Here is a 17,669-nt window from a genome sequence, read left to right as displayed (position 1 = left end):
AGCTTCAATGTTACTGTCTTGCTCTGGTAAGTCTGTGGTGCATTTTGGTTTCAGGTACAGATCAGCAGCTCTGTTTATCGATCAGGTGTTAGGACACCCCTGCACACTGCCAGTGCTCTAACCACTGAGTCATCTCTCCAGCCTCCACCTTTATTATTATTATTATTTTATTTTTTTATTTTGGTTTTTCGAGACAAGGGTTTCTCTGTATAGCCCTGGCTGTCCTAGAACTCACTCTGTAAACCAGGCTGGCCTCGAGCTCAGAAATCCGCCTGCCTCTGCCTCCCAAGTGCTGGGACTAAAGGCGTGCACCACCATCGTCCCACCTTTATTATTTTTTAAGTGTATAGAAGGAAGAGGAAAAATTTTAACTAAAGCTCAGAGTTTGTAAACATCACAAAAAAGCTGCCATTTCCTTAAAGTTGCTTTCAGAAATGAAGTTAAGAAAGTCATTGGAGAACTTATGATCATGATAATGATTTCTGTAGAGTCTGAGGGCCAATCATAGGCAGCAGCTCAAATTCACTCTACAACCCAGGCTGGCCTTGAACTTTCAGCCTCCTGCCTCCATCCTCCTGTATGCATCTGAAAAGTGCCACTACCCCTGGTGTTCATTTTATTCTTAGAATCAACCTAGATATAAACTAATTTGTAGACTAAATGGAAATAGCTTTTAGTCCTCAATATCAGAGTACTTGTCCAATAATTATTAAATAATTCAGTCCAATTGCATTGTACTAGATAATACTTAGAGTGTATTTTATTTAATAATTTTTCACGTAGCAAGCTGATGATAGAGCTAGAAGTCCACATGTATTCCTATTTAATCATCTCCTCTTTGAGGCTTTGCCATAAACTGGACTCAAGGCATTTTCAGGTGCTGAACATCTCTAATTGTCTTCCTCTTAGTCAACACTTCATGAATATGAAATGTCAACAGATGAGTCCCAGTGGTCACTGCTGTGATTACAGTCTAAAGTACATGTTTAGCTTCTACCATAGATCTTTGGGATGAGTGAAGCCTGTGAAAGGGAAACCATCCAAATGTCGCTGACTCCTTCCTCCCAGAAATCAAGCCATTGGCAGGAACACCCAGAACTCTCAGACATCAATCATTCCAACTGATCCCTTTTTTCTCCGATGGGTTTCATCAGCCAAGTAGCCTGTTGAGTCATTTCTCACCTGATTTGACAGCACTTTCTCAAGAACTGAAATTTGCAGAATGACTAATTTTCTTGTCAGTTACACTTTTACTGCAGTGAGACTTTGATGGATGGGTCTTGGGCATTTTCTCACGTGTTGGTGGTAAGGTGCTCCAGGAGAACTGGAGAAGACAGAAATGGGAAAGGCAGTGATTAAAGATGTGCTCTCACCCGCCAGACCCCAGGGAAGAGCAGAGCTGACCACTTCTTATGGATCAAATCCATGGCATCCTTGGAGTGCCTCAGATCCTGAGAGGAAGCCTCCGATTCCTTTGCTGATGACCTAGGGATGTGAGAGCAGACCTCCTCCAAAAGTCTAATTTAATAGTCCAGGAAAATCTGCTTTCCCCCGTTTCCATTTGTTCTTATCATTTCCTCAGAATTACTCTTAAACTTAGTTATATGGGCGTTTTCTTCTTTTTGAGCCATCGTGGGCTAACCCCTCCAGGAGTGTATCATTAGGGCTGGAGACCTAATCTAATATCTCATACCTCCATGTGTTTCATTTCCTCTCCCAGAGCATCTACTTCATGCAATTGCATTATTCAGTCAAGTCTCCTCTTCATGTCACCAGGCTGTGACATTTACATTGAATGATTCATGTATTTGCAATCTTAAATAGTCCTAACATTGAAATTTGCATTCTGCTGAAAGACAAACAGACTCTCTGTGGAAAGGATGTATGGCTTTAGAGTATAATTGCATCTGCTCCCATGCTGGTCATTTTGGAATTTAACTTATTTATTTAGAGTGAGGCATGGCTACCTGAACCCACCTATGGTGTATCCTGCCTAGTGGCAGGTACCTACAAGTGTCAGGGATCAGAGGTGCATCAGATCAGGGCCTCTGATTCCAACTGTGACCCTCTACCAGGCTGTTCTGTCCCCAACTCCTCCCACCTTTTCTGCTTTTTCATCTTCTCTCAAAATGTATGTATGCCACATGCCCCCAAAATGTATCGCCTACTTCCTCAGGTGTGCAAAGAATAAGTGTTTTATACTAGCCCAATAACCATTGTGTAGAAGACTTAGTAGCAGCAACTGTGATATAGGGATGAATGCAGTTGTATCAGAATCACTGGGACCTATGAGTGAGTTAAGGTCTTGAGATAGGAGTTCTCCTGGGTTCTCCGGGTAGGCACTAAATTCCCTGACAAGTGTCCTGCTGATCAACACACAAAGAAGAGGAAGTCGTGTGCCCATACAAGCATGAGTGCAAACATGTTTCTGGCATCTAAAGGAAAGAGAACAGAACTTCCCAGAGCTCCTCAGGGGACAGATGGGAGTACAGCTCTGTTGTTTGGGGATCCAGAACTAGTAAGAGAGAAAATCTGTAAGCCCTTGACTCTGTGGTCCTTTTCAGCAAACCAGAAAGCTAACTAATTCGGGAGCTAGCTGTGTGATGGCATGGTGGTTACCCGTGATAGACTAAGGGGGGACCAAACAGTGTCAGCACTGGGACAGGTGCCAGAATTCTTCAGGGGAGCATGTGACACCTCTCTGACAGTTCTGAATCATGACTTCCTCTCCTTCGCAGGTGGCTACTAGAGAGTCAGAAGGCTGGTAGCCGTGGGGACAGCTAGCTTTGGGCTTGTTTATGTCACTAATAAGTTTCTGCAAATGTTATGCAGCTTCAGGATAAGGACATGAACTGACTGGTATGGCACTCACCCCAATATCAAGAGGCAGTCTTCCCCTCAGGCCAGCGTGAATATCATGCATGTCCAGACTTGGAGAATGTAGAAATGGGTTGAGCAACACAGGTTCCAAATATTAAAAAAAAAAAAAAAAGCAACCAGCACAGGACAGATGATGGAAATGCTGAACAGTCAACCACCACAGAACCTGAGGTAGGAGAGAAGAGGCAGAAGGAAATGGGAGAGGGAAGAGGGAGATTACAATGGAGGGATTGTGTTTTCTGTATTTCATGCAGTCAGCATGCTCTCTGTGTACTCAGGTTTACATTGTAGGCTGTTTATTGTGCTCATATACATGTAAGTTGGGTAGTTTGTCCTTATTGGGAGTTTAGCTCCCAACCTTGCATGAAATCCTGAACCTAACCCATGTATTCTGGAATCCATGATCTTTACGAAGAATAGTGAAAGTTAGAAATACTAGATTCTCATCCCAGCTCTAATGTAGGGTAACTGTGATACCAGAAAGCACCTGATGGTTTTGAGCTAACATTTTCCAATCAGTAATGTAGTTTAGTGGCTGCAGAGTCTAACCAGAGGTTCTCCCAGCTCATCCATTGCAGTGTTCCCAGAGCAGGCCATGCATCCTTACCTGCCTCTTTTACATAGGATCCTTAGCAGAGGGCTTCCAGGTAGGACTCCGTTAATCTGCCCACTTTACCTCTATGGCAACTGAAGCTGCAAGTTGGAGCAGCTTATCCCTTATCCCATCTCGTGAGGAAAAGTGCCCAAACTAAAACCTAGGCCTTTCACCAGAAGCAAGCGCCTTCCTTATCAACCTGCTGTTGCTGTTCTAAAGTATCAAATAAGAATGACTTAAGTTGGAAGTCTAGGTTTGGATTCCCAGCAGAGTCTGCAAGGTATCTATTGATTATAACCACTGGAGACAGCCCAGCAGAATATTAATAACTTGTGCAACCTGTATGAAAAAAATGTAGGAGTAGTTTGCTAAGGAAGCTCAAATACAGCCAGGCATAGCAGCTCCTATCTGTAATCCCAAGCAGTTGTCAAGTAGAGGCAGGAGGATGGCGTATTCCAGGCCAACTGGGCTATTCAGTAGAACCCCACTGAGAGGGTAAGAGATGACAAATACAGGATGGGTTTCTGCTTAGTAGTTTGAAAGTCCTCTGAGTTGAGTGATCAAGAAACAAACTGCTCCTTTGAAAGTATTTATACCATATTAATGAGGTAGTCATTCAGAACAGAATTAAAAGTTGTGTTTTTGGGTACTTTCAGGAGAGGAGAAAGCAGTATCTAGTGTTAAAATGGGCGTCAGATACCTGGCTTAGTGCCTCATCAGCTACCTGCATATGCCTGGGGAGGGTCTTATAGTCATTTTGATGTATACTGGCATATCTTGTTTTCCTTTTTTGAAGTTCTGTGGATAGTAAGTGTCAGACAATATTGCTCCCATTCACCTTTGCTCATAGTTTCAATACAGTTAGTTAAGATCCTTGGGGTATAGTATTTATTGTGAAAACATGAGGACCTTAGTTCAGGTCCCCAGTTGCCACCTAAAAGCTGAGCTCAGCAGCATGAGTTTGTAACCCCAGTGTGTTATGGGAGCATAGAGACTAACTGACCTGATGGCTCACTCACCAGCCACTGTAGCCAAAGCAGCAAGTTTCATGTCTCAAAAATTAAACCAGGGCTATATTTATAAGATTACTAAACAAATTATTTGGGGCATTCATGTGTTCTTGTCTGCTCAAAGCACTGTTCAAGCTAGAATGATACTTGCTTTCTCTTTGTTGTGGTATTTAACATGCACTGGCTTCAACCCAAGTGAGTGGCATTTGATGTCTTTTAGTCTTGCTCAACCCACCATGGATATTTGTCTCAATGACAGCACATGCTAGTTAACACTGCTGAGAGAGCAGTGGGGAATGGGTGTGACATGTAACAGTCTAGGGCTTGAATGGCAATCCTCCTATGAAAGATCATTTCCTCCTTTGGTATCCAATTCTGGAAGCAGTTTTGGTTCTCTCTGTTGTCTATAGAGACAAGAGTCAGACCATAAACATTCAGGGTGGGAGAATCCCAAAACTTGATGCCTGCTTCCTGTGACTGCAGTGCTGGACTTCCTCCTAAGAGTCCAGACCTCTCAGTCGTGACAAGGACCGGCCCCTTGACAGTTGGGTGGTGTCATTCAGGATGAGGATGATGGACAGCCATCTGAGATCTGTGTGCACCAGTCCTTGTGTATGTTTGATTGTGAGTTTGATTAAGAAGGCTACTTTCCAGAGAAGTCTTCCATAGAAAATCTATCAAAGGGCACATACATTTCTGTGTTGGTCACCATTGTCCCCAGCTCTGTATGGGGATGTGTTAGATGCAGAGGGGCCTTTCAGGAAACAGCAGGACAATACTAGGTAGAGTGTGGCAAGTCTTTAGAAGGCCATGCTTGCTCTAACCCAGGCCCACAAGCAGACTGTACTGAAGGGGGGTTGTGGGGGGAGCCATGAATTGAGCGTTGACAGTGGGCCACAGCAGTCTGAAGGCTCAGGTGGTTGTCAACCATAAGTTTAGCTCAGCTCTTTGAGTAATTTGTCACGCCTGGCTCAGCCCCTGCTGGGCCAGCACGTGCCAGCTTAGTGTCAGAGGGCCTGTTCGCCAGACGGCCACTCAGGCCTAACATCCTGCTGTTCCCCGGACCAGCGGCTTGCTGGGGCCATACACGGAGGGCCGCTCTGTGGTGACAGCCAAGTGCTGTACAGAATGAGCATGCTCATAATGAGATGTGAATGGCATTAGTGGGTCCCTCTAGAATTGGGCCTGAGCAGGCGCCTCTCACTGAGGAAGTTTGGCAGCCTGTTCATTAAGGCAAGTCACCAGGAGTTCAGCCTGCAGCCCAGGAGCCAGCTCTAGCTCACACTGCCCAGGCCTGGGACTGTTGTGACCATCCAAAGAAAAAAATCATGTATCTTCAGAGGGGCCACTTTTGAAAGCTTCCAGTGCATAGTCTCCATTTTTTCTAAGAGTTTCTAAGGGAAATTCTAGCATGAAGCATATCCCAACATTACGTTCTACATTTGTGCCTGCACCAGATCCTGTATCTGCAGTTTGACTTGATAACTATTTGAAATATACAGATGGGGCAGGGAAGCATAGCTGTTCCTTTTGCACCTCAGTTAATAAACATTGAAATTGTGGTAGTCATGTAGCTCCCAGGTAGTCAGCATTGCTCCAGAGAGCTTCAGGTCCCCTCCTGGTGTGACTCCATCCCTGAAGATACAGGAGTGGGGAGAGAACCTGCATCTGGAGATCAGTATCAAGACTCTACCAAAAGAAAATAGGAAAGCGGCTCCAGTTTTAAAACAAGCTCTAGAGAAACTCCTTGGAAGGGCATAATCACTCCCAACTTATCGTGAAAGGATTGTTTTAAGACACACAGAGTGTGAGACATACAGAATCATGTTTCTTTGCAGCCCAAGATAAAAATCTAAGGGGAATCTACATTCTCTGGGTTTTGTGTTCATGAAGAAATCGCACAATTTTTCAAAATAATCAAAACACATCCTTTAACTTTTGCATCAGTAATGAGGAAGGGAAAATGAGACATCATGCTGGCTTCCCCCAGTGCTAATTCCTAAAGTTATATGTGTAGCGCCTCCATTCATTGTCAGATCATTCTGACTGCTCCTCTTATTGGAAGTGCATGATTCACCTTCAGAGGAAACAGAAGCCTCACACAAAGGGGAAGATTTGCTTTCTGCCCTGTGAAAGGCTGCCACAAGCAGGGGTCCTATTAAGACAGCTGGAAAGTTGCTTCAGCGTGTTACGCTTGTAAGTTTTATTGGTGACTGGTTTTTGATTACACATTTGAATGTTGTGTGTTCCAGACTGCAGCTTTAATTAGACGGCAATGGTTTCTCTCTTTTTATTTTTTTGCAGTTGCACTGTATACCATTTGCTACAATCTCCGTCCATCTCCATTTTCATTTTCTAATGCTCATCACTTACCCTGCTTAGAGGCTCTGCTGCCCTTGCAGAATATAACTCCTAGCCTCCTCCTCCCACTAGGTTATGTTTTCTTACCTTTGTTGAAAGTGCTCACCACTACATCACCAGCTCTTACTTGAAGTATCAGTTCCTTGTGTCCTTAGATTGAGATGAGAATCCTTGTTACCTAGATCCGGAGTGAAGAGGAAGGCTGTCACGCCATACCATTCCAATGTTGGTCTACTCGACCACCTCTCTCCTGGCTTGAGCCAGCCTTCGAGATGGTATAATAATCAGCACTTTGCTATAATTTTGTAACATTTTATATTTATATATGTGTGTGTGTGTGTAATATTATATATGATGTTACCTGAAAGAAACCTAGGTTTTAAGAACTAGCATCTCACTATTATATGTGACAAATATTTAATTTTCTGGCAAAATGCTGAAGAGTTTCCAAGGGTAAGTGATGAGCATTAGAACGGGAAAGCTGAGTAACTGCATTTAAAACAAATCACCCACTGCTCTGCATGCAAAATTGCACGTGTGTTTGTCTCCTTAACTAATTACCGAAGCTACGAAGAGCGAGCTCTGTATCTGGAAGCAATAATTCAAAACCACCGGGAAGTCATGACATTTGAGGATTTCGCTGCTCAAGTCTTTTCTCCCTCTCCCAGCTACTCTGTCAGTGGAACGGGTGAGTGTCTACATGATTCTCCTCCCTCCCGCTTAAGACGTATTGAGTAGCAGATGTACACCTGTTTTTCACAGATAAATGCTTGCAAATTTAAGAAGAACGTTCCCCCTCTGAATCAACTAATGAATTTCAAAAGGAATGATGACATTCATTTTAATTTGTTTTGTATCCGAGCTGTTCGCTGTGTTCCTTTCTTCTGCTATCCTGTTAACCCTCGAATCTAGCAAGGTTAATGAACTTTTTCTCAATAATGTGCTCCGGTTCATTCAGGAGTGTGAGTTTCTTGCTGAGCTGGGAATATGGTGTTTAAAAGCGATGCCCAAATCACTGCATACTTATCAGAAAAGAGTTCCTCACAGTTGAAGCCGTCGCTCTAATGCTAAATGGGGATTATGCTGCTGAGATACCAGGGTCAGGGATTACTGCCAGAGACAGGGAAGGACAGTGTCCCCAGGCCTGTCATTACAGAGGGCCTCGTACACCAGTGTCATGTGGACAAGCCACTGACCACAGCAGCACCTGGTGTGGAGCCTTTAGAAAGTAAATTATAATGGCTTTCATTTAGTAGGTCAGTGGAATTTTCCATGGATTCCCTTATTTTTAGATACATACTATTTCTATATAATACTATCAATTTGAAAAAAGTATGTCCTGCCACTTAAATTGTTGGTATGATTATTACAGGTTTTTTTAAAGAATAAAATTATTACTGGTAAATTATTTTCATGTGCTGTTACAGATTAATTGCCTGTCAGACAGTAAGTGGAATATTTAGTGTACAGCATGTTGAAAATCTCAATGAGGGGCTTCCCTCACCTTCCCTGGTTTCAGCATAGCTATAAGGATGCTTAATAGATTTCTAGCCTGTGTTAATTGCTTCTGAACCAGGCTTGCTTCTCCTGTGCTGACTTGTTAACAAATATCTTACACACAAAGTGAAAAAAATTAAATTCAGTGAAATAAATCACTTACAAATAAAATCAGCCATGCGTCATTGTTTAACATCGCTGGCTTCAGGCCGTGCCTCTTGGAGCTTTGTTGGGAGATAAGAGAGAGAGGCAGGCACTTGCTTGGGAAGCCAGGAGCAGCAGGCAGAAGGCTTGGGAGATAAGCAAGCTGGCAGAGGTGCAGAGCTCCATTTACATAATCACGCCTCTGCTTCCTGGTGAGGCGAGAGAAACACAGGGATGGCCTCTATTGATCTTTGTTGAACTGGGATACTGAGCAACATGAGAAAAGCTTATAACTTAAAGCTTTGATTAATGTTTCTTACATTAAAAAAAGTAGAACAGCTGTGAATTGAATTCTTTTATACGCTCTGCCAGCATTCTATCTAAGACAAGAAAAAAATCTGTTTCAAGGGAAATGAAGATTTCATACCCAGTCTGGCTAGCGGTTTAAAATTGTGTCTAATTTTTCAGTGAAAGAACAGGAGGAATCCACAGCAAGCTAATGCTTTCCAGCTCCATTCAGTCTCTTCCCATCCTTTGGAGACGCTGGGACTCGGCGTTTCTCAGCAGAGGCTTTGGTTTTGGGTTTGTTTCTTGGTTTTTTTTTTTTTTGTTTTTTTTTGTTTTTGGTTTTGTTTTTGTTGTTTTTTTTTTTTTTTAACTTCTAAGAAAACATTTCATTTCTTAAAAATAAAAGAAAAAAATGAAATGATAAATGTTTATATTTCCTAACTTTTTATTTTTAAAGTTGATGATGATCAATGTTATTGAAATAATGATGGCTGTTATTTTCTATGTATATTTTAGCCTCTGTATAAATAAAGTTCAACCAATTCAGTTCTTAGGACTGTAGGAGCATTTTGATTTGTGTGACCACTTTGGAGAAGGGTAGATTTTGTTTTTTTGTTTTTTGTTTTGTTTTGTTTTAGAGAATGTCCTGTTTTTTTTTTCTTTAATTATTTAGTAAAAATTCCAACAGCTTGTCAGGACAGACATTAGAACTTTTATATATGGGGCAAGAAACCAAATATAGAACACCAAAGCAAATGGATTTTATCCTTCAGATCAACATCAGCACCGCATCCCGTCATGTTCACAACTTCTGCTTGCCCTTCACAGTGATAAGGAAAGAGATAGAAATGCAATCTATTTGAACTGCAGTGTGAGGGCAGTGCAGTGAGAATGGGGTTCACAGCCTCATCTGTGCAGGGGCACCTCTCAGAGCTGTATTCTTCCTGGTGTATGTGCAGCTTCACCCCTATTTTCACAGAGGAAAAGACTTTTCACTTATTCATAGTGGTTTTTTTATTTTCTTAGGACAAACACAGTCAAAACCAGATGAGCCCAGCCCAGCCAACTTACACTCAGAGACTGAGGTGAAGTCTGTTCTTCCAGACCACCTGGAAAAATGGACCCTGAACTTCTTACACACAGGGTCCAGTCAAACTGTCTGTGGCCATTTACATCATCAAAGCAGGGACGTGGGCGCCCAAGCGCTTTACATACATATGACAGGCTTCCCTAGGATACAGTCTTTAAGGAAGGTACTGCACTGTATAATACAGCACAGCCAGAGAGCAGCACAGCCCCACTGTAGAGAGATGTGCAGCTGAGCTTGACCATAGACTCTGTTGATGGGAAAAGCCTGTGCCTGCCACACTCCCTGACCACAGAGGCCTAGGAGCCAGAGCACCCAAATGAGTGAGTGTACTTCTATCCAAGGTACACCATGAGCTCTGAATAGGGACATGGGACTCAAATATAAGAGTTCATCTTCTGTCAACTCCTTTAAAAGGAGAATTCATCTCCCAACCAGAAATGCTATTTTAAAGCAGCCCTTGGTATCTGTTGCATCTATTGTTAGAATTAATAATACTCTGTATGAAAGGTATTTGGATAGCTTTTTTACCTAGCCCTGCCTGCAGTTTGCAATTTGATCCCTTCCCATATTGGCAAGTAATAAATAATCGAAAAGGAAGCTGATATTAACATTTATATGTTTTATGCATGCATATTTGTATATTCTTAACCCACAGAGCTATGGGAGTAGAGTGCTAAGTTTGTGTTTTCATGTTATCACGGAAGGGGAGCAGCAGAGAGGACTATAAAGGGTTAACTGGAATGGGCACCCTCGAGTGCTGGGGAGGGACTGATGTAATCACTGCAGCTCACAGCCAAGTGCATCTGTTCACCATGAGGTCATTCTTCTGCATGCTAATGACCTGGAGAATCCAGTCTGGTGTTTGACATTATCCAAAGGGATATAGTGTAAATCTTTACCTTTGGGAGCGGCTCTTACTGAACAAAAAGAGGGAAAGAAACTTGTTTGGACTTGCATGGGGGTTTCCTTATTGCTGGGGTTTTTGGGTGGTTTTGGTTTGGTTTTTTTTTTTTTTCACCCCCTGAAGCTGCTCTAAAGATTGTGTCTGGACCTTACTTGGAGTAGTCCATTTGTGTCTGTTGATAAGTGAATCCCAAAATTTCTGTTATGGTCACAGCTGTCAATTTGGCAATTGAGAACAGTAGGTTTGTCTCATGTAAAATCTAACTTTCAGCATTTAAAATTATCATGGTCAGAAGTTGGTGAGAATGTTTTTATCCCAAGGAATGTATAAAACCAAGTTCAAGGAGATTTGTTCTCAGTGTCCCTGGATTGGCTGGTGTTTGTTTGAGATGCCAACACTGGTTATGGCTACTGCCCACTTCAATACTGCTGAGGAGGGCCAGCAGAGGGAGCACAGGTCTTTGTTTATTTGTTAGTCTCAAAAACACAGCCCTTGATTTCTCCAATACAGAGTCAGCAGTACTTTCTCCTTCCTTTGTGACAGGCGAGGTGGAAAGGCTCCAGGATAACAGAGCAAGTGGGAGAAAATGTGTCACCCCGACTTTGATCCCCTATCTGCTGCTTGAATATAGGTCATATTTGAGGCTTAAACCAGATTAGTCTGGGTCAGTCTTAAGATGCTGCCACTGCCCAAAGCTGCACACTTTCCTCTTTCTCAGATGTGTGCCTGGATGGTGTCTTGGAAAGGAGGATTGTGGTCATCTGTCTCGTAGAATAGACTTGTCATTCTTTCCTGCTTTTCACTACAATAGCTTTTGACACTGTACCAGAAATCCTAACCTTGTCCAATGAATGAATTCACAAAGCCACAGACATCCTGCTATACCTTGGACATCCCAAAGGGAATCTAGGTTATAGATGCTGCACTAGTTCTGTAGTTCACTGGCCTTTTCCCCAAGGGATGAAGAAGTTCCACCAGCTTCCCCTTGTTGAGGCCACCATGCATGGGTGCTCACTATACCAGCATCTTACACCATGCATGGGTGCTCACTATACCAGCATCTTACAGACTTATGATTTTGTATACAGATCCTGGAAGGAATATTTTACTGGGCAATTAATAAGCAAGTTAGCCCCCAGAAACAGACAGGTAAAGCCCAACCTTGGCCCAACAAGCTTTTCATGCAGGTTGAAAGGGTAATCCCCTGCATATCACTCAGTTGGTATCCACTCTTTCTCATTCTCCCTTCCTCCATCCCTGTTAAAGTGGTCTTAAGAAGGCTTAGATTGATAGCACAGCTTATACTTATGCTTCTTATGTATTTAGCTTTATCATAGCTTAGGGAAACCAGCAAAGAACATCAGAGAATGTGGAGGTAGAAGGGACTTCATAGAATAGCAAGTCTAGCCTCTTCTTAGTAGTTTTGACTAAGCTAAAGCATAAACCATGAATGAACAACTGCAGGTTGCAGACAAGCTTGACAACTATCCCTCACCTTCCATCCCACATATAGACATGCCAAACCAGTGCCTACGCTATGATGATGGTCCTATAAATCAACAATATGGCTGGTTTGTTGTTGATATTAAAGCCCAGAATTAAATTTGAAAATTACATGTAGAGAACCCAGAAGTTTTCTGTAAACATAAGTTCTCTTATGTCACTGTCTACTTAAGAGCTCACAACCAGCCCAACTTAAACCCTCAGCATACTTGGCTATCCCTGGCCAATATGTTGCCATGTGTTCTGTAGATAGATAACTACCTCCACCCCAACAATGCCATCTGGCCCCAGCCTAGATCTTTTCCACACAGCCAGTTCAATTCTGCCCCTTTTTGTTTTTGTCTTGTAACTTATACATGTATTCTTGGAAAGGTAAGAAGCTATTGATAGAAAGTTCTTAACCACTCTTAATTCTATCACCTAGACCCAGCTTGCACAACATTGTATTTTAGTGTGATCAACTTACAATGGATTTATATGACTCTTACAAGTGCAGGAACATCTGCACTTCTGTCTTATTTTTTTTTAAAGAACATGTAACTCTGTAGTGCATGTGTTTATCTAAGGGAGCTATAAATTCTTTAAAGAACAATGCCTGCCATCTCCTTTTTACAATACATGCAATAGGAGAAAAATAGGAAAGCAGGACAGAAAGAAGTCAGGCTGTTGCTTTAAGTGGTACAGGTGTGTCTCCAGACCACAGATGTGTTGGGTCTGATGCAAGATGCAGAACAAACACCTATAATTACATTTCATCTGCCTTCTCCCTTCTCTTAGGAAAAGTGGGTCAGTGACAAGCAATATGGTCAAAGCCTGGTGTGGGGAGACGGGGGGGGGGGGGGGGGAGAGCCAGGAGCCAGGTTAATCCCCAGGCTGGGTAGTGCAGCTCTGAGTAACTGAAACTTGATTCTGGGTGCTTTTGTAAGTGATGTTCAGGGTTTCAGAGAGAACTCTCCATGGCCCTCTTTGTCACCACAGTTTTGTGCTTATTCATACCTGTATCCTTTTAACACTCCGTTACTCCTCTCCTGTTGCTCTGGGAGACAGGCAGAGGTGAGACATATTTTTCCATTTGGTCAGCTAGAAAGTGATACTGCAGCCTGTCAGATGTGACATCTCTGAGACAGCTCTGCCTTCCTTAGGCTGCTGCCACTGAGCAGACCTCTAAAGGGTACCTAAGGATACACACAAAGTTCTGGAACCCTTGAGAAGACCTGAGTCTCTACTTTTGTGGTAATGAGTCTTAAGAGAGAAAAAAAGATATACATGAATGCTTTGTGTCTTAAAAGAAAAAAAAAAGTCCTAGATACTTCACAGCAAAATGTGACTACAAGTGAAAGTAAGCCTGCTGGCCATGACTTAGACTCTCCTGAGGTCGGCTGTGCCATCTGTCTTGTGATCCTGGAGCTTGGGAACAGGAGCTCCTGTGTCCTTCACCATCCACTGATCGTTCAGCTTTTACCTTTGCAACACTGCCAAAAACCTAGGATGCCTGAGAACTAAAAAGCCCTTCCGCAAGACCAGGATAGACTGAGTAGATTGGGGAAGAGCCTCATGGGCCGTCCAGACCCTGACCAGTGCTGGGACTTGAGTCCATAGCTTCTGAGGATGGAAAGGGAGCTGGCATATTAGAGTTGTTTAGAATGTGTGTCTGTGGAAGCACCTCAGAGCATCTGCTTCTTATGAGATATTGTAGCCATTCAATCCCGCTTCCTTCCAGGATGTTATGTGCAGGTGGCATATCTTTCCCGCCTAACTGCTAATTATGGCTCAGGGGACACTGAAGCAGTTACCAAGGGATGGCAAGCAGGTACCAAGAATCTTTCTCAGACAGAGTTTTGGAAATGAACCTCAATTAAAGCTTATTCAAAATAACCTTTACAGTTTTTCTGAGACAAGCCCAGGGTTTGGGACAGCCCAGGCTCACATTCTTTGTCAATGGCAGTTGTGGCCTTCATGTCAATCTGTCCTTGCAGGTGGTCCATGTGCAGCCTTAGCAGCTGGGGCTTCCTGGAAGACTCAATGATTTTGCTCGGATTTCCACTTAGCAAAGAGCAAACTAAAGCAAAGCCAAATGAAGCTCTTGTGCTGGCATTAGAGTATGCAGTTGGATAGACGGAATGTTTTGTGCTATCCTTTCCAGGGACATTCAGGGTGACACCCAGGGGGAAAAAAAACTGTAAATTTGCTCTTAAAACCCCACAGAATGCTGAGTGGAAAAAATGTTTTGAAAATGGGGAAACATGCCAGTCAATATTGCAAGAGGACAGGTAGGTGGAAGGGGAGGGAATTCACAGCATTAATATGGCCAATGTTGAATTCTTGGCATATAAGAAAGTTCACAGCATTATGGAAGAGAAAGAATAACCAAAAGCCTGTTTGTTTGTTTTTTTCACCACTTAAAGAATATAGAATGATAAAATCCCAGATGAACTTCACCTACCTGTGTTCCCCCAACCTGCTGGAGGCCACAATGAGGTATTGAAGATCTGGCCAGCTTAGAATCCTGGTGGTACCCACACCTCTCCTGCAGCTCAATCAGACCACAGGACAGCAGCTTCATTCCTCACATCTCACAAACCTACAGGGCAGGGTTTTAGACGGTCACTCCACCCTCAGAAGAGTATCCTAGGACTTAATAGGAGAGGCATAGAAGTGGGCGAAGCAGAAAGGTGCCCTGCCTTCCTTGAGGCTACCTCCCAGGCAGGAGAGAAGGAATCAGCCATCAGGAGCTCCTTGGTGCTAAGCAAGAAAAGACAATGGGGGATGAGTCTGAGTGACCCGAGGAACAGGAAGTGGTTCTTTGAGTGAGTCCTGTCTCACTCAAAAAGCCTCATGTGGTGGTACAAGCCTGCAGGCCCAGCTCCATGAGAGACTGAAATGAGAGGATTCCTTGAGCCCTTGGCACTTAGGTCTTTCTGTCCCAGACAAGACTCCTTCTCGACCCATTCAGGGTCCCTGCCTTTGGGTACCCATTGTGTTGGAACAAATCCACAGGAGTGAGCAGACATGTGACCAAGGGGAATCCTTTTATTGTCCCCTCAAAGGCAGAAAGGACTAATTTGTTGGGTTTATGGCCTGGGCAACTTTTGGTACCAGTAGCAAATGCTCTCCTCCTTTGACCCACACACCTGAGAAATGTAACTAATGTGAATTGAGTTATTGTCTGCTCCCAACTTCAGCAGAGTGCATGGCAGGAGCTCCAGTAGACAATGCCTTGATCCCAGGCCCACACTGCCTCCTGACTGTCTAAAGACAGCACGACCGTCCTGTTTGCTCGTGTGTCTGGTTCATACACTTTGCATAAGTAGCCCATTATAGACTATATCCCCAGTCCCACCCCAGCTCCAAGGGGGCTGCTTCTATCAATAAAACTGCTACGGAGTTCCATCACTGCTCTGATGTTTCCTTGGATCCTTCTGAACATATTAGGATGCACAGTGCTATCCCAGAAATGTCCACACACCTAACTGCTACTTTTTTTAAAAGCTGTTGTTTGTCAGGGAATTAAAAAATACAGTCATGAGTGACAGACACCAAACCCAGGGAGCACAGAGGGAGAACACTCCTAGCCCCTCTCTCAACAGGCCACTCTTGAGTTGTATTAAGAAAGCTGAAGTCAAGTTACAGGACATCTTAGAGACAGCCTTGGGCACTAGAAGTAGTGTCACCTGAAGGAAGTGTTCTTGCTTTGAGGGTGCTGTGAAGTCAGTAGAGTGGCTCAGCTCAGAGGCTGTTGGTGACATCCACGTGACCTCATCGCTACGCTGCCCCCCTCTTCCTGGGCCCACAGGTGGGTTTTCTCCCTAAATCTTGAAGTCATTCTGGTGTTGTTTTGGAATGGAGAGTACAGAATAGTTCACAGACCACTTTCTGTCCTGTTCTGCCTTGTGTTTTAAACTGGGAGGGAAGTATAATTCAGTGGTAAATACTTAACCACCATGCACACTGGCTTCAATCTCCACCATACAAAGGAAAAAAAGAAAGCTTTAAAAAGGGAGGGGGGAGTTGTACTGAGATATAATTTGCATATCATACAAATTATATAGTTAAAGTAAACAATTGATACTTTTAGTATTTTCATAGATTGTACAACTGTCTCCATAGACTAATTCTAGAATGTTTCATTTCCCCTAGAAATAAAATAAAACACATTCATAGTCTTCATTCTTTCCACAAACCTTACCCTCGATCCTGTGAAACCACTAATCCCCCTTCATTTCTCTGCCTCTACCTATTTGAGACATATAAATGCAACCAGGTGATATGATGACTTGACGTCATTTATATAACATGTTTTCAAAGTTCCTTCATGCTGTAACATTTATCGTGTTTTTTAAAAGATTTATTTACTTATTTTATTTATATGAGTACACTGTCGCTGTCTTCAGACACACCAGAATAGGGCATCAGATCCCATTACAGATATTGTGAGCCACCATGTGGTTGCTGGGAATTGACTCAGGACCTCTGAATGAGCAGTCAGTGCTCTTAACTACTGAGCCACCTCTCCAGCTTTGCATTTATTGTGTTTTTAAAAATTATTTTATTAGCATGAGTATACTTGGATAATTTCATTCATGTGTACGTTGAGTTCCTAAACTCACATAATATTGGGCAAGAAGAAAATTGCCAGCAGTTTCTCTTAATGTCCCAACTGTTTGCTAAGTCCCTAACACAAGTGTGCCTGCACACAGTGCACAGTTCAGGTGCTTTCTTCTCTCCCCATGCTTGTTGGTCCAGCTGTCCTGGCTTTCTGGTTCAGAACCAAAGTTGATGGGCAAGACCAACAACCAAGCAGGGGAAGCCAACCCTAGTGCCAGGACTGGAGCCAGGACATAGCCACTGCTGCTGGATTGGGAATACTGGAAGCCATCCTTGGCCATTTGGAGATGTTAATTAGGCTGGCAAATCCCCGCCGGTCTTGGTCTGCCAGTGTTGAGTTGCATGTGCAGGCTTCCCCATCCACTGCCTGCACCTGTTCCCTTCCTCCGAGCCATTCCAAGGGGTCTGAATAACCCAGTCAGGGCTCTGATCCTCCTCTGCCTGCCTTCCTGCTGGGAGAATAGTTAGCACTTGCCTAAAGCTGGAACCTGGTTCAGTCTTTCTCCCTCACCCATGCCAACTCTCAAAATCATTCTTTTTCCTAATTATCTTGAACCAGTTAATCATTTCCACACTGACTGTTCAGTAACAAGGATGTAGGGAGAGGCAGCCATGCATCTTGTCTGCCCGGGGCCCACATTTACCCCAGGGGTCAATGCTGGATGCTGGACAGTAGGCTTTCCTCAAAAGAAGCTTGCTTCAAACTGTACTCCTTTGCGGCTGAGAAAAACACGCCCTACAAAAACTGACAAGCTCTCAAATAGCAACCCAGGCTGAACTGCAGAGAATACA

General features: G+C 43.4%; 1 protein-coding gene and 1 long non-coding RNA gene across 10 annotated transcripts in view; one reads left to right on the top strand and one right to left on the bottom strand.

Moving 5' to 3' along the window:
* Positions 1 to 17,669, top strand: part of Ralgapa2 (Ral GTPase activating protein, alpha subunit 2 (catalytic)) — a 272,379-nt gene that overhangs the window by 244,355 nt on the left and 10,355 nt on the right. For 5 of the 9 annotated variants that reach the window (XR_374469.4, XR_374468.4, XR_003952992.1 and 2 more), the window contains 2 exons: positions 7,413 to 7,534; positions 14,678 to 16,065. The exons of 1 other annotated variant lie outside the window; for it this stretch is intronic. Coding sequence is in view for 3 of the 8 variants with exons in the window: in XM_006499517.4 (XP_006499580.1) it covers positions 7,413 to 7,534; positions 8,956 to 8,987 (154 nt within the window). In the remaining 5 variants the exon portion in view is untranslated. Of the gene's footprint in view, positions 1 to 7,412; positions 7,535 to 8,955; positions 9,325 to 14,677; positions 16,066 to 17,669 lie in introns of those variants that run through there. 3 more of the 9 variants (XM_006499519.4, NM_001033348.3, XM_006499517.4) reach the window with 2 other exon arrangements.
* On the bottom strand, positions 740 to 8,614 carry A930019D19Rik (RIKEN cDNA A930019D19 gene). The gene is made up of 4 exons (NR_040619.1): positions 8,507 to 8,614; positions 6,934 to 7,024; positions 2,873 to 3,046; positions 740 to 1,324 (listed from the first exon to the last, which is right to left on the bottom strand). It is a non-coding gene; the product is annotated as an RIKEN cDNA A930019D19 gene (long non-coding RNA).

This window comes from Mus musculus, chromosome 2 (genome assembly GCF_000001635.26).
Source record: "Mus musculus strain C57BL/6J chromosome 2, GRCm38.p6 C57BL/6J".
Lineage (NCBI taxonomy): Eukaryota > Metazoa > Chordata > Mammalia > Rodentia > Muridae > Mus > Mus musculus.
This window is presented reverse-complemented; position numbering and strand designations above follow the sequence as displayed.